The 18,300-nt window shown below is 32.0% G+C and overlaps 1 protein-coding gene across 1 annotated transcript; it reads right to left on the bottom strand.

Annotated features, from left to right (window-relative positions):
* Positions 1-131: 131 nt before the first annotated feature.
* Positions 132-15,585, bottom strand: LOC139496158 (putative uncharacterized protein ENSP00000383309). The gene is made up of 11 exons (XM_071284624.1): positions 15,567-15,585; positions 14,423-14,560; positions 13,106-13,220; positions 10,343-10,500; positions 8,190-8,340; positions 6,946-7,017; positions 5,685-5,850; positions 5,270-5,316; positions 4,639-4,698; positions 1,122-2,309; positions 132-664 (listed from the first exon to the last, which is right to left on the bottom strand). The coding sequence occupies exons 2-11, from the start codon at positions 14,501-14,503 to the stop codon at positions 507-509; spliced, it is 2,196 nt and encodes a 731-aa protein (XP_071140725.1). The 5' UTR covers positions 14,504-14,560; positions 15,567-15,585; the 3' UTR covers positions 132-506.
* Between the last annotated feature and the right edge of the window lie 2,715 nt (positions 15,586-18,300).

Below are 18,300 nucleotides of genomic sequence, written 5' to 3'. Positions count from 1 at the left end.
ACAATGCTTCATCGTTGAAGGCCAGATTACATATTATTGCTTGAAATCAAGTATTTCGGTGGATACTTGATTTAGTGTACAGATTATTTATTGTTGAAGGCCAAATAATGTACAATTACTTAAATCCATGATAACTGTTGAAGAGTTGTTTTATTGCAAATAATGTTCTTTCTTGAAGACTCTATAACATTGTATGCTCAGTTTTCGATAGAAATACACTTTATGCAACTGGATATCTGTTATCCTATTTTGGCTGGAAAAAACAATCTATATCAAAAGTCTATAACTGTTAGAAACTTTAAGTTGTACTAAGAACATTAAATATTAGATATTTCATATTTGAACATGTTGAATGTTCCTAAAACCAATCACAGCTGTTTATATGTACATATAAATGTGTACTAGCATAAGGTCGATTTCTATTCAACGCAGCTTATATATTGGCTTAAATCCAGGATCGCTGGTGGTCAGTTGTTAAATTGTATTTATAATATAAAAAATTTAATTCAAATTTTATTGGCAAAAAACTGTCCAATTAGACTTGGAGTCAGATTACATTCTGGCTCCCATGAATCATGGTCATGGCTAAATCCATCCCAATGAATCAAATATTGTCGTGAATTTTCTACTGTTCTTGTGGCAATGATGCCTTTCACTCCCCATTCTGAAAGAAAAATAAAACATTGTAGTTATATGAAAAATAAAGAAGTTCATTTATTTCATAGCAAAGTGATCTATATGAATCTTAGTCATCTTTTTGGTGAAACTGACCTAAGTCTATATGTACAGCAATGTTAATGATGAATTTAAACAAAAACGAAATGTCAGTTAGTCAAAATATCAATTTTAATAGTTTGTTAATTAGAAGAAGTTAATTTTAACATTCAATTGCATTATTTCTAATCAAAAATTTATATTTTAACTATGCCATAAACATCAAAAACACAATTTGTCAAGATATTTGACATGTTATAAATATACCAAATACATAATATCATATAAATAATTTCTGTTCAAGTGAATTATTAGAAAATAACAGATGACTGATAAATCCAGATAATGCAGAGCTTTTTCTGTGTCATTCTAGTTACAATTGAAATTCTAACTTGCACTTTTATTACCTTTGTTGTTCTTTCTCTTTTTAGTGGCTTTTGTCCTGTTAGCAGCTGTCCCCCTTGGTCTTTTGCTGGTATGTGTGACTGGTGGTGATGTGAATGCTAGTGTGACTGGTGGTGATGGTACTGTATGTGTGACTGGTGGTGAAGTGAGTGCTAGTGTTACTGGTGATAATGTGAGTGTTTGTGTGACTGGTGGTGATGTGACTGGTGGTGATGTGAGTGTATGTGTGACTGGTGGTGATGGTAGTGTAGTTGTGACTGGTGGTGATGGTAGTGTATGTGTGACTGGTGGTGATGTGATTGTATGTGTGACTGGTGGTGATGGTAGTGTATGTGTGACTAGTGGTGATGGTACTGTATGTGTGACTGGTGGTGATGTGAGTGTATGTGTGACTGGTGGTGATGGTACTGTATGTGTGACTGGTGGTGATGTGAGTGTATGTGTGACTGGTGGTGATGTGAGTGTATGTGTGACTGGTGGTGATGTGAGTGCTAGTGTGACTGGTGGTGATGTGAGTGTATGTGTGACTGGTGGTGATGGTAGTGTATGTGTGACTAGTGGTGATGGTACTGTATGTGTGACTGGTGAAGTGAGTGTATGTGTGACTGGTGGTGATGGTACTGTATGTGTGACTGGTGGTGAAGTGAGTGATAGTGTGACTGGTGGTGATGGTAGTGTATGTGTGACTGGTGGTGAAGTGAGTGCTAGTGTGACTGGTGGTGATGGTAGTGTATGTGTGACTGGTGATGGTGGTAGTGTATGTGTGACTGGTGGTGAAGTGAGTGCTAGTGTGACTGGTGGTGATGGTAGTGTATGTGTGACTGGTGGTGATGGTAGTGTATGTGTGACTGGTGATGATGGTAGTGTATGTGTGACTGGTGGTGATGGTACTGTATGTGTGACTGGTGGTGATGTGAATGCATGAGTAACTGGTGTTTTTTTTAGTGTGAGTGTTTGTTTGGCTGGTGTTTTTTTTAGTGTGAATGTTTGTTTGGCTGATGTTTTTTTTAATGATCTTTTGACTGTTGTTTTGTTTGGTTGTGTTTGTGTGACTGGTAGTGATGGTAGTGTATGTGTGACTGGTTGTGATGGGAGTATGTGTGTGACTGCTGGTGATGCAAGTGAATACAGGTTTTCTTCAACCTCAGGAGTCACCAGTAAATTGTAGAGTAGTTCTTCACTTCCAGGTTCTACAAAAATAAAATCATTAATATGGTAATTTTCACTGCATCTCCAATATTTACTTTTCATTACCAAATTTTCTTGGTTTGAAAAAAAAAGTTTTTATAAAACAAAGTATTGTCCCTAAAGCATTGCTAAAGGAAATATGCATAACATTATAATCATTATCTGTATCATTGTGTATGAATTTGAATTTGAATTACAGTGCCATAGTTAGTTTTCACTTCGTTTTTTCAATTAAGTAACAGAAATGTCTGATTTGATCTCCTGCACCGTTCAAAATACAACATATGTTATGCACATGTTTACCATGATCTATTTGAATTGAACATGGCCATGTTTACAAAGCGAAAGAGGAGCATCTTATAAGAATTTGTGATGTTCACTACATTTCCCCATATCCAATCTTTTGCTCACTAAACACATCATTTTTTAATTGTGATAAATATATTTTAAAAATGTTAAATCAATTATTGAATTTTCAGGCTAAGCAGGATTAAAAACCTGGTTTAAAATCTCAGAATTTTTGCGACAGTGTATTGTAGTCATGATCCATCAGAAAATAATACATTTTCTATTAACTAGACTTGGGTAAAAGATATTTAGAAAATAAAAACCAAATTCACATTTAACTTGTAACCATGAAAACAACATATGACGAAAGTTCTATTATAGTTTTTTTTTTTTTTTTAAATGGGGAATGTGCCAAAGAGACAACAACCCGACCATAGAGCAGACATGTTTGGTGTCCCAAATTTCGTTCCCAAATTTTTGTGCTCTAGGTGTAACACCACTAATTCGGGCCCAGCAAGAAAGCACATACCAGAAAGTAATACATATTTAACACAAAATAGTTCCTACGCATGGACATAACTTTCAAAATATTTAGATTTTTTTATTAATTTTGTTATCAAATGAAAGCTGCATGACTGGTGATCATTGTAGAAATTGTTTTGACTGATAAATTTGAATAATACACAAATGGCATGAAATTTAAAAAGGAGGGTAAATTTTGCCTTTTTGTCAGATCAGAAGTACCTGTTTTGGTACATCCGAAGTTCCGGGAACCAGTTCTTTCTTATATGCCATTTAAGGTATTTTAATTTTTTCAGTATAGGACACCAGAAGGTGTTGCTTTGACATGCAATGATTGTCACTTTATTTGAACTTAAGATAAATTAGCTGTGACCACTCGAAATTGAGGAATTTAACATAGAAAGCAATGGGGCCATTAATTAGTAGTGTACTTTCTATTACAGAGAATCACCAGAAATCCAATTTTTAGAAGTTGTACCTATTCCAATGAAAATAAGTCAAACATGATGTAAGTAATCATGTTTAATCTTCTGTTTTGGTCAACCGTCCTGCTTATGGGAAATTTAAGCTCTTAAATTGGCATACTCAAGTATGTTAGCCTTTTATGGTCATACAACATGCATGCAGTTAAGACTTGAATCCATGTTCTTATTTTTGCATTTTTTCTGATTGAAATTAATAAAACATGTATTTTATGACTTCTATATGGAACAGAATAGCTCTTGGTCAAAGTAATCTTATGATTTTTCAAGTTTTTTTTTTTATGGTAGCCTTTTACAATCTAGGCAAATGGTATATACTCATATAAGAATTCTAAAATCTCACTGTACATGCAATTTTGAACCAGTTTAGCAAGTTATCTAGCTGAGGGATATATAAATTGCTCTTATTAATCTATGTTTTACCACAGAATAATGAATTATTTAATTGAGTTACTTTTTGAGTTTTATATTTTTTAATGTATTTTAGTCTTTCTTGTATGCTGTTGTTGTTGTAAGGTTAATTTTAGGAACTTTTGGAATGTTTTTTTTAGTTGATGTATGGTCAGATGTTTGCAGCAGACTGAACAGGTCAATTGTTCAGCAATGTAAACAGATCAGACTAGATCAGAGCTGATCAGAAAATTTAATTTCACTTTATAGATGTATGTTAAGATATCAAAAGGTTAAAATAAGATCATCTAAGGTTAATGTATATAGGTCAGTATCATCATTGGATAACTAAATGAATATATTTTTTGCCCAGAAACTCATTACATATATAACTTAAAGTCCTGCTATTTTTTGTTAACTTAAAAATAAACTGACCTTCTGATAATGTAACAACAGTTTTATGAAGAAATAAATATATTTTTGTGGAAAATATATATATATTTTGGTACACATATAGCAATGAATGAAATTTGATAAAAACACCATTATGTAAAACCGGTTGGCAGATTTTTTGGGAAATTTGCTTCAATATTTTTAATGTTTACAGATGTTATTATGAACTAATCACTAAATAAAATAAAATTACTACCAATCAAGTTATCCTCCTCAACAGCCTTCTGCACCTTTATATTCAATTCTGTTTCTATAGCTGAAAGATAATTGATAATAGACATAAACTAGAAGTTTTAATTCCAATAAAACTGCATGCACACAAATAATGCCCATTACAACCTGTCATTATTGTTTCAATCAAATCTCTGACATTAACAATTAACAGGTGGTTGCATTTTCATCTGAAAAAAATTTGGAAGTTACTTAAATAAGAGAATGGAAACTCACATTTTTGTAATTTTTCCATTTATAAAGAGGCATAATTGTGGAATGGTTAAAGTGACGCTTCCTAAGTTCAAACTTGATTTGTATTTTGTGTGTATAAGGTTTCATAATATTTTGTTGAGGTACACTAAAGTAAGGGAATGGAAACGAAAAAAATTGAAATTTTTCCATTTATAAAGGGGCATAACTCTAGAACAGTGACACCACCAATATTCAAACTTGATCTGTGTTTTGTAGTAATAAGCATTGTGTATAAGTTACATTTTGACTAAAGCTTGCAATTAAAATAGGATTGATTGTCATTTGCTGTGGCAAATATTTCAGGCATAATCAGGAAAAAATTTATAAAAGACATTTAAATAAAGTATGTTATATTTATTTACCATTGTCAACTGGTAATGATAATACCTCATATTCAGGAGATGTGGGCCTGAAATAAACAATAAAATTGAAAAACTGGTAAAATTTACTTCTAAAACATGCATAAATTTCTTAAGTATGTGCATTAGTTTATATACCTGTCTGTCAAAGGGCAATAACTATAAAAATGTATTTGTTGACTCTTTTTATATAGCTTTAATTAATTATAATTTTAAAAATAATTTGTGACATTGAAGATGCATGGTTGACAAATGGTATTTTATATCAATAAGCGTAAAATGATGTTGGTTTTCTAGTGTACAGGACGGAGACTTAACTAACTTGAGAAGATGTGCAGACCAAAAACACTGTTCACCATTGTTCCACTCTATTAATTGCAGGATGGATATAAAAGTTAAAATGTCTAATTGTACTTACACTTCTACCGAAATTTCCTTTATGTTTAAAAACATTTTCATTTTTTTCTCCCCATAATCTGACATAGGTTTAAGGGGGAGAACATCAAGGGGGATACCATTCACTTCTATTATTCCTTTTTTAACTTTTGTGTACGGGAAAGCTTGTTTTTTTCCCACTGCTTTTGCTAAAAAAAAAATTATATAAAACAGTATTTACTAAAACACATTTGATTATTTTTGTTGAGCATTTAAGTTTAAACAAAAAAGTTAGACAAAGCAATCCTACATTCTGTTTCGTCAGCGTCCACAAATAGTCACTCTGTGGTTAAAGTTTTTTGAAATTTTAATAGCTTTCTTAAACTATCCTGAATTTGTAACGTGGACAGAAGCTTATTTATGATCATTAAATAGTATCCAGAAGTAAATTTTGTAAAAATAAAATTCAACTTTCCGTATTTTACACGAAATAGACCCTGTTTTTCTGCTTGGAAACATTAAATTCAATCGATGTTTAAAGTTTTTAAAATTTAATGACATATTCTTGTAAATAGACTTAGTTTTTCTGCTGGGAAACATTAAATTCACTCTGTGGTTAAAATGTTAATGACTTTCCTCAAATTCTACCAAACTTGGACAGAAGCTTGTTTATGACAATGAGATAGTATTCAGAAGTCAATTTGTTAAAAAGAAAATAAAAAAATTTCTGTACATAATTATAAATTGACTTAGTTTTTCTGCCAGGAAACAATACATTCCAGAATTTGAAGATCTATTGGTGACCTTTTGCTGTTGTCTGTTTATATGGTCGGGTTTTTGTCTCTTTGGCACATTCCCTATTTCCATTCTCTATTTTATTTCTATTTTGTGGTCAAAGTTTTTAAAATTTTAATAACTTTTAAGCTATTCTGGATTTGTACCAAACTTGAATAAAAACTTGTTTATGATCAAAAGCTAATATCCAGAAGGAAGTTTTGTTAAAACGTTGTACCTGTTAATCCGTATGAAACTTATAAATGGACTTTTTTCTTCAAGGGGCCAGCTGAAGGACGCCTCCGGGTGCGGGAATTTCTCGCTACATTGAAGACCTGTTGGTGACCTTCTGCTGTTGTTTTTTATTTGGTCGGGTTGTTGTCTCTTTGACACATTCCCCATTTCCATTCTCAATTTTATTTTTTCTTCAAGTTAACATTATTATTACGAGATTTATAAACTCAGCATTAAGGTTTTCCACATTGCAGCTGAAATTTCATATGAAGTAGAGTAAAAGACATTACACTTACAATACAACTTGTTCATGTGGGTTTGAGCCTCCTGTTGAAGACTTTTTAAGTCTTTTGGTACTTCTTTGGTTCCTACAGAAAAAAGTAATGTCAAGTCACAATATTAAAACTAGATTGTTAACCATACAAAAAGAAAAATAACTAGAATTGGCAAGCAATAGCAGATGTCACTTCATGATGCCAGGCTACCTTGCCAATATTTTTTATTATATTTGAACAGTTTCCATGGTAACTAGGTCTATAAAGGACCATTCCATAGTTGGATGCACAACCTCACACATAGGAATGAAAGTACTCTAGTTGAAGTGATTCGTAAATGCAGTTTAACTGTTGACAGGTAGTGGACACAGTAAAACGGATATTTGTAACCATCAAATCAAAATTGAGGTGGCAACTCTTCAACTATAGTACGTACTGTTATTCCAAATCTAATGCATTACAAACAAATAATAAGTTGTAACAGTTGGAAAAATGTATAAACTTGAAATAAAATAAAATTCTGCAAAACTTCATAAATGATTTTGGTGCATAGATTTCATTGCTAAACATGACGTTATACAAATAAAAACTTACAAACTGAAAATAATTTCGTTACTTCTTCTATTGAAATTTGGATAAAATAATACTAATGCCACTAATGAATCCCCTTGAACCTAATCACAAAATAAAACAAGTAAACTAAGCAAAAGTTTCAAAGTCAATAAACCATGACATAGGGACAGAGGAAAATATTTTTCATGGAAATAAGAAATGCCTACACTTATACAACTGCATACCAAAAGTGGTTCACTATAAACTAGATGTAATCACAAACTTATACATTGTTAATGCTCCCCCACCATGTCTGGTTTTTTTGCTCTGTCTAGTTCAGACAAAAAGCGATAGGTACAGGTAGTGACAATTTTTGGTAAACTGAATTAAACTTGTATGTAATTTAAACAAGAATGTGTCCCCAGTACATGGATGCCCATTTGCACTATCATTATCCATGTTCAGTGGACTGTGAAAATGGAACAAAAACTCTAATTTGGCATTATAATTAGAAAGATCATCACAGGAAACATGTATAAAAAGTTTCAAGTTGATTGGAATTCAATTTAATCCAAAAGCTAAAAACCTCAACCAAAAACTTAAACCTGAAGTGAAACAGACAGAAAAACAAACAAAAGATAACAAACAAACAAATGCACAGAGCAGAAAACAAAATGCCCATAAATAGGGCATACAAATGTTAAAATTCTGACCTAGTGAATGAAAAGCAAACAAATTCTGCAGGATGTCCTCTGATTTAAGGAAGGCAGCAGATTTTCCATCTCCTAAAAGGATCTGGGATCCAGTGTTGGTGTCAATGCCTACCAGAGCTACATCTATACCATGCTTTTCAAGTTCAACAATCTGAAGGGAAAAAGAAAAATATTTGATTATGGTCTGACTGAGGATTAAAATAATATCAAACAAACCTAGATAAAAAAAAAATTGTGCACACTCACTATTTATTGATATTTATTGATATTTATTTATCAAGAGCCTAGTTTGCGCACCTGTAATTTTTTGCTTAAATCTTTTATCAATAACTATTTTTGACTTTCAATATACATTTATTTGTGGCTTAAAAAATGCCTTTTCAGGAGGATTGCGGGTATAAGATTTTCAGAAAAAAATAACATTTGTTTTTCATTACAAATTCTATCAATTACCTTTAGTAGTTGTTACTTTATCATACGGTACAAAAATAATTCCAATAGTTGGCGGCTTAACTGTTGGCCCCATGTGACACTAAAAATGTAGGTATCATTGAAAAAGCTCCAAATTATCTCCCTTTGGTGCAAAAATGCCATTATTTGGCATTAAAATTGAACGGACAAGATGATGGTGGATGCCAAGTTATGGAAAATGCTCACTTTAGCATGCATCAAAACACATACACATATTGCCGGTAACTGAAAAAATGTTGCCATCATATTACAAGTTGGGTCTTCAGGAAAGTTTATTTTATAAGCAAATCAGAATAAAATTGTTTAAGGAGGCTCGCGGGTATAAGATTTTCAGAAAAAATTCAAACATTCATTTTTCTTTACAAATTTTATTAATTACCTTTAGTAGTTGTTACTTTATTTTATGGTACAAGAATTTTTCAAAAAAATCAATACATGTTGGCCCCAGGTGACTTTTAAAATTTAGATATCATTGAAAAAGCTCCAAATTATCTCCCTTTGGTGCAAAAGTGACATTTTTTTGGCTAAAAATGAAATATCTTTTTTAACTCATCGGTGACCTATATTTTTTATTTGTGTCCTGGCAATATCACAAGAACCATTACTGATGAATGGTGAAAGTGAAAATCGTCAATATCAAATTTGACCTCCATTTTGTCATCAGTATCAACATCTTAAAATTTGAAAAGCTTAGATTGAATGGTTCATGAGTAAATGCAACAACGTGAATGGAAACGCCATTTCACAATCTTTCAAGAACCATAACTCCTGAACGGTAAAAGTCAAAATAGTCATTATTGAACTTGACCTCTAATTTGCCATCAGTAACAACATATAAAAATTTCAAAAGCTTTGGTTGAATGGTTCATGAGAAAATGCACGGACACGACTGGAAACACCATTTTTCAATCTTTCAAGAACCATAACTCCTGAACGGTAAAAGTCGAAATCGTCATTATTGAACTTGACCTCTATTTTGTCATCAGTAACAACATATTAAAATTTGGGAAGCTTTGGTAAAACAGTTCATGCGTAAATGCACGGACACGACTGGAAACACCATTTTTCAATCTTTCAAGAACCATAACTCCTGAACGGTAAAAGTCAAAATCGTCATTATTAAACTTGACCTCCATTTTGTCATCAGTAACAACATATTAAAATTTGGGAAGCTTAGGTAGAACAGTTCATGCGTAAATGCACGGACACGACTGGAAACTCCATTTTTCAATCTTTCAAGAACCATAACTCCTGAACGGTAAAAGTCAAAATCGCCATTATTGGACTTGATCTCCATTTTGTCATCAGTAACAACATATTAAAATTTGGAAAGCTTAGGTAGAACAGTTCATGCGTAAATGCAGGGACACGACTGGAAACTCCATTTTTCAATCTTTCAAGAACCATAACTCCTGAACGGTAAAAGTCAAAATCGCCATTATTGAACTTGACCTTCATTTAGTTGTCAGTAACAACATATTAAAATTTTAAAAGCTTTGGTTGAACGGTTCATGAGGTAATGCACGGACAACATTTGATTCCCGCCCGCCCGCCCGCCCGCCCGCCCGCCGTACATCCCCAAATCAATAACCGACATTTTTGTCACAAAAATCCGGTTAAAAATCGATTTAGACCCGCGAGCCCCCTTAAATCAAATAATAATTAAAAAAAATAAGTCTCACATGTTCTCTGATAATCTTAAGCCTTTTAAAGGCATCTTTCTGTTGTGGTTGAGGTGGTACCACTGGATTTTCCTTTGCCTTCTGTTTATATGCCTCCTTTTCCTCCTGCCCTAACAAATTCCAGGCAGGTGCCCAGTCTGCTATGTCATTGAATTGATCTTAAATAAACAAATATAAAATTAGGTTAATCAACTGTCTAACCTGACTGATTCTTTTAAGAATAAGCAAACACAAGTTTTTCCATTAATTCTTCTTTAAAAAAGGTCAAAAGAAAAACTTTTTAAACCTTCAATTGAGGCTACTATTCATTGATGCCAAATTTCATCAAATTTTTATGAGCAATAGCTCAAGTAAATATTCTTTAGGCTACTGCAATTAGTGAAGTCAGTCAAGCAGGCATGGGATAATCTTAACCAGCTGTAATCGATAACATTTTGAAGTGAAGTCCTCTGTAATCAGTAATCCTGTCATTTCTGATTACAAGTAATCACAATGTAATCAATTACATTGCCAAAAAAGGTGTAATCATGATTATTTTTTTATTCTTTTTAGATTACATTCAAATGATTACTTGCTGGTTACAAATTTTGTATACTGGTATATTGGAAAATAGTATTTGATAGACAATATGAAAGTGTAAAGCATGAATAAAAAATCATAAAACTAGTATTCACTATGATGGGACTTTTCTTAATGTGATATCATCTTATAACCACTTATAACTTTATTGATATTGCAATTAAGACAATAAAATTTTAATACCCAAGCTCTATTGTTTGTTAAAAAATGAAGGTAGTGAATAACACCAGTCCTGTAAAAATATATATGGATGTGTCAATTATGTCCTCACAGACAATAAAACAATACTTGATTGATTTTTTTATTATTTGTCCAAGTTTTTTAAAAATTAGGCAGTTGCCGAGTTGGTTAAAACTTGTAGAAAAAACAAAGTTATATCTCTTACATAGAGAAAGGACACTTGTCTATAGCTATGTTATAAAATTACACATGTTACACTGTACTGGTCTAAATTCTTTTAAATAAGATTAATAAATTATGGCTTTAAAAAAAGATACAAATATTAGCTTTTTCCTGAGGATAAAAAGTTATTAGAAATTCTTTAGTATTGCATATACAATGTAATCATAAGTAATCATCATTACTTTAAAGAAAAATAATCTCATGTAATCAATTACATTTGAAATAAGGTGTAATTGTAATGTAATGGATTACATTTTATAAGCAAAGTAATTGTAATTTAATCGATTACATTTTAAAGTAATTGACCCCATCCCTGCAGTCAAGTGTAAGAAGTAACTGCATGATCAATAATATGTTATTTGCTTTTTTTAAGGAATTGGGATGCTTTTCTCTTTAAACAAATTTTTAATTCAACTTATTTTAGAGTTGAAATAACGTTAGATTTCTTTTAAATGCACAGTCATGAGTGAAAGTAACTCCTGCATATGCATACTTTGTCAGATGTAAATTCATTTTGTACATGCTGACTTATCACTATACACAAAGTATAATAGGTGTACAGAAATAATTTTTAGTATAAAATCACCGTGAATTTATATATATAAATATGTCCACATGTAAATTGACTTCAAGTATACTGTATCCATCAGATGTAGCAAAAATAGCAGGCTGTAGAAATATAATAAACTGCATAGAAAATCACACTTACAATGTTAATATAAATATCTGTTCATGACTTCATCCCATCCACGACCAAGGGCAATATAAAATAACCCATTTAGAAAGCCATAACTAATAATGGCTTATATCAAAAGGATTTGAGATAACATGGAGATTTGTTCCATGGCAAATCATAACATCTTTTTTATTTATATATATGCAGGTATAGGTGGTACAATGTATATATTTATCTATAGATTGTCTTTTTCAATGATTAATCATATATAACATTTCTATAAAATATTATCACAAAAATGTAAAACTAATTGGAAAAAAAGTAATGAATTAAAAGACTAATTTACAATTTAAATCTTTTTTTACAACACAGACTTATTAATTAATGTATATAATATATATATAGGGTTGAAGATTTGAACAACAGTACTAATAATATACAATTATTAACTTTTGATGAGGTTGATATAATATTTTTTGTCACCATAACGAAAAAAAAATCATAAAACCAGGAACTTGCAAGACGTCATGAATCTATATTTAGGTACACATAGTCCAGTCATACTAAGATTTAACCTCAAACTAATTGCAACAGAAAATGTTTTAGTTCTAATCTATAGCATTATGCCCTTTTTATACACAAGAAAAAAGTCCCATAAAATGTAACTTGAGAAAAACTCAAAATCAGCATTTTAAATTTCCTATGGAAATTGACATTGGAAGGGGAGATAACTCTTGCAAAAATGAGTCTTTTTTGGTCCGTCTTTGGTTATTTTTCTTGAAATTCATGTAAAGTATGAGACTATATTATTTAATCTTCTGCTCATGAAATGTACAAACCAAACAAAACCAAAGTGTTATGGGTAGTTTTATGTTGATTTTTTCAGTACAGGACACCAGAAGGTGTTGCTTTGACATGTAATGATTGTCACTTTATTTGAACTTAAGTTAAAAGAGCTGTGACCACTCGAAATTGAGGAATTTAACATAGAAAGCAATGGGGCCATTAATTAGTGGTGTACTTCCTTTAGATTAACCTCTTGCCATTTTAGCCCCAGTTAAAATAACGATAGGCTATATATATTAACATACATGTATGCAGTTTACCTTTTTTCTCTCTAACAAAACAATTATACCCAGTCATTCCTTTGAGGTATAATGTCCGTGGCTGTGCTTCGTATTTCCTTCCCTCCACGACTTTTTTATAATTGCCAATCCAGTCCTTAAATTATTAGTATAAAATAAATTCAATCAGGCACATATGACTCCAAAATGACAAAGGTGAAATTGTAAAAAAATCAAATTAGACTTTTAGTATCTCACAATTATTAAGCTATTTTATCTGAGTGGTTACATGTTATATGTAGAATCATTCAAGGTATATAAGGTCCATAATCAATTTTATTCATATGGATATTTTTATACTATAGTTTTTTTTTCCTGATTTTATGAGAATGACACTATAAATTATCTATGCAATATGAACGTAGATAACGAATTAATCCCCGGTCTTAGTTTGAATTGGAAGAGTTTTAGGGAAATTTGGGTACAAAGTGTTGCATAAAATCAATGTTTTTTTCATGATCTAAAATACATGTAGTTTAATTGAAATTTGGAAATTTGACATTTTTTTTACAAGGTGTAGGGTTCTTACCTTTGGTCAAACCCTACAGGTAGTCAAATATAAGACGTTTTTTAATCCTGAGACAGAGAAACTGGATGGATTCAAATTTGGTGCTCAATGTTGTGAGAGTTATGTCATAGATGGTGTGACGTGACTGACGTCAAAGTGAGTCATTTGCATAGCTAGGTCAGTAGTCCCATTCCTTCAATGAGGCAGTCAAGTGATGCATTTAATGAAATGAGTGTAAATGATTGGCATAATAGGACAAATCATTAATGAATTATTAAAATATTTAAATTACAGTCATCATGAATAATCTACAGAATTTTATATTTCACAAGCGTGAAGTTCCCTGGGATAATAGTAAGCAATGTCCAGGAATATGGGTTAGCAACACCCAGGGGCTATGGGTTTTGTAATGACGTGCGTTAACCAATCAAAATCATAGAAGTATATTAAGCCGGGGATAATATTTAATAGGTATGAATTTATTAATTGTTTGTTCAAGATTGGTATTGCATGTGAGCAAATGCATGTACACTGTATTGTAAAATGACACAATGATACAACATACATGTGAATTCCATCAAAACAGTTGAATAAAATATCAAAATCAGAAAAAACTATTAACATGTATAAACTTTGAATTAATATATATGACTGGATACACCATGTACAGTGTTTTGGTATTAATCCAAATCCAAATCCTTTGTTACAGTTTGAAAGCCTATTTAATAATGCAATGTATTACATGAAAATTTAAAGTCACCATTGCCAAGTTGGCATATAAATTAAAATACCTTGATAACCTGTAACGGCAGTCCTGTTCTTTCAACAGCCTTGTTGTGCAGCACACTGCTTTTTATACCTTTGCAGTCCATGCCTTGGGCAAACAGCTCCTTCAAAATATCCTTGGTCTCCTCTGATAAGTTTGTTTTCTGAAATATATTTACACTGTGAGCGGTTTTAGTATTAACTTTATCATGTTTATACTAAATACATTTCATATCGAGGTGAAACCTTTAGTCAAAGGAACCTTAAAGTAATGCTTTTAAACAAGCATTTGTTCACTTATCTACATTGGCTAGAGGTATAAGGAGACGGTTCAGATCTCATAAACATGTTTAACCCTGCTGCAATTTTGCGCCTGTCCCAAGTCCGGAGCCTCTGGCCTTTGTTAGTCTTGTATGATTTTTAATTTTAGTTTCTTGTGTATCTTTCAGAGTTTAGTATGATGTCCATTATCACTGAACTAGTATACATATTTATTAAGGGGCCAGCTGAAAGACACCTCTGGGTGCGGGAGTTTCTTGATACATTGAAGACCCATTGGTGGCCTTTGGCTGTTGTCTGCTCTATGGTCGGGTTGTTGTCGCTTTGACACATTCCTCATTTCCTTTCTCAACTTTATTTGTTACTGGTTTTATCAATGAAAAGAATATTACATAATTATAAAGGAAATATGGTTATCAAATAATATAAATAATATTTCTAATATCAGCATAAGGTCATCTATAAAAAAATTCTGTGCACAATACTGGTACAAAAAAATTGTACCAGTATTGTGTTTTCTTAAATAAACAATACATATATAGGTAATTAATCTTTTATCAAAGGTGTCAAATATATATGCATAATGAAATATGACATGACAATTTAATAAGGAATAATTGTATGTTTAACTGATGGAACATTGTGATTGTCATAAAGGAAGTTTTGAATTTTCTGATGTTTTTTCCTTAACATTGCTTAAGGAAACCATACTGTCTCAGCATTTTAACAAACTCTTTACTTTCTTCTATGTTTTCTTTTAGCTATCTCTTTTCAGGTCTCAGTAGTATATTTTAGTGTCTATATTTTATTAAGATGGTATTTCTGCAAATCCTCCCTCCACACTTCCTATATTGATATTTAGGTATTCAGTCTTTGTGCACTTTCTCTTACTAGATTATAAACTTTTTCAGATATCACCTGAACAGCTCTCTAACTGTCGGAGTGCTTGCCAAGTACAAAAATGTATGAGTATTTGTACCACATCTACATCTACACTATTGATCTGCAGTGGAAATCCATAACGCAGATACTGCTGTGCAAACGTCAACCTGCGTGCTCAGTATTTACAAGTGCAATTAAAGAAGAAGAAGATATATCTGTTACAAATTGTATTGCCCATATATATGGTTCTGAAGTGACTATGGTACTAATCTACCAAAAAAAAGTAACAATACTGGTACAAAATTTGTATACCAGTATTGTGGACAATAGTGGTATACCAGTATTGCGATTACCAACTACAGGAGATCCAAGATAAAGAATAATAAGTGAAAACAATTAACACTAAAGTAATGAAAAGTTTTTCACCCCATCCCCCATTAACAAAAACAAGTGCGAGTTATTTAACATACGAATGTGGATTATAGTACCCCTGTCAACGTATATTTGTTCCACCTAACAGAAGTTCCAATGGAAACTTTGTTATAAACATTGTCATAATATCTATTCCTGTTGGAACAAATATTCTATAACATTTATTCCGTTAGGAACATATACTGTAATATTTCTTCCTGTGGAAATAATATTCCAGAATATCTTTTCCTTTTGGAACTTATATTATGAAGGAACTTCTATTCCGTGACACCCCCCCCCCCCCCTTTTTTCCATTGACAGAAACTACTGTCTGTGAGTAAACGGTAGTCAATTCTATTAATATGTTATTTTTCAAAGGTATATAAGAAAATAAGCTTCCCGTTTAAAATCCATTGGAGGTCCTCCGATAAACCGCAACTAATATTTTTTGTAGCGGCCACTTTCCTATTACTGGATGTCCGCCATTTTGACTTAACGGTCACGTGACAAAAGTAAAAATCCCGCCGCGGACAAATTCTTAGCATTTTACATTTACTGGAAAACATTTTAAAATCATGTAATAAATCTCATATATATATAATATTATAGATTTTGTATGAGAGCATCATTGGTTGCAAGCGTCTATTTTTTTCAATTTCAATTGCTACGAAGTTTCTAGAAAGTAGTTGCATAGTCTGCATATATAGTGCATCCAGTACGCACAAAGGAAGCAACGTTCATATATCATTATTATAACAAGAAAATCTGCTTAGTTCATAGTACCATTATAGGGTATGGATAACGCAGCACTGCAACATCACATTTCAGTCTGCAATAAAGATGGGCACAGGTTCAGCCCTGTAATATTTCAAATATCTCTAGTCGGACAGATGATAAAACATTAAAATAACTTACCGACATGTCTAGTTGAGATGTACGAGAAATAAAAGGAAAACTTGATGAAACTTGAACGTGCTTTTTATGTTATTTGAAAATGGCTAATGTTAGAACTCTTTGAAAAGCATGCTGGGAAACTGCAATTGATTGGTTATAATTGCTGCATAAAATCATTCTATTCAACAGGATAACCCAATACTATATAGTAACATAGTATACTATGTTATCGGCTGAACAGCATAACCCCACATAACCTAACATCTATTGAATAGGAAAACCCCAGTTGCATCGGGTGAATTGAGCATGTTAATTTAAACTAAATGGCAAATTTGTATCCTCAACCTTTATCTATGTTATGTATTGTCATATAATACAACTTGCATTTCGATATTAAGGATGAACACGAATGCGTGCACTTTCGATTTACGCGAAAACCGTCTAAAATTTAACTAATATGCTGAAATTGTGAAGATTTCAGTTAGTTAGCATGACTTAATGGTGCTAGTACCCGATATATGTGCAATGTATTGTCAAAACAGCACATTTTTATGAAGCAGAAGCATTTTACAGTTCAATAAGTAACTAAAAATTTTCATTTTCACAATTTTGTAAAACTGCAATATTTTTGGGCCAAAAAGGGGTCTTACTGAATGAAATTAACGGCACCAATTTTCTTGCACCAGATGCGCATTTCGACAATACATGTTTCTTCAGTGATGCTCGTGGCCAAAATATTTGAAATCCAAAGCTTATATAAAAGATGAAGAGCTAATATTCAAAAGGTCCAAAAAGTATAGCCAAATCCTTGAAAGGAATCAGAGCTTTGCATGAGGGAGATACATTCCTTAATTTCTAATATTTTGTAACAGCCTTCTCCTTTATTTTGATAACCAAACTTGAAAAATTGTCAAATGCAGACCAGGCAGGCTCGCCAACTTTACTCAATCTGACCAGTCATTCGTTTAATAAACTTCCACTTCAGATAGGAAGTTTAACAGAAGTTGTAATAGGACTAAGAGATTCCATGAATTCTAATACCCAACGGGAATATTTATAATACTCCTACATCGGAGGAGTTTTCATGAAATATACAAGATACAAGAAAAAACAGTTTTGAACAGCGGTATACTACTGTTGCCTTTATTTACATCAATTGCACACAGAAGATGATCATGTGTTTACATTATACAAATGGTACTGTGTTTCTCCTAATGACGCGATTGAGGTATACATAGTTATCAAAAGTACCAGGATTATAATACAGTACGCCAGACGCGCGGTTCGTCTACATAAGACTCGTCAGTGACGCTCATATCAAAATATTTTTAAAGGCAAACAAGTACGAAATTGAAGAGCATTGGGGATCAAAAATTCCAAAAAGTTTTGCCAAATATATCATACACAGCTACTTTAACGGAGTGTCATCACCGTATGT

Source organism: Mytilus edulis, chromosome 11, assembly GCF_963676685.1.
Source record: "Mytilus edulis chromosome 11, xbMytEdul2.2, whole genome shotgun sequence".
NCBI lineage: Eukaryota > Metazoa > Mollusca > Bivalvia > Mytilida > Mytilidae > Mytilus > Mytilus edulis.
The sequence above is the reverse complement of the archived record's forward strand: the minus strand, read 5'-3'. Positions and strand labels throughout refer to the sequence as shown.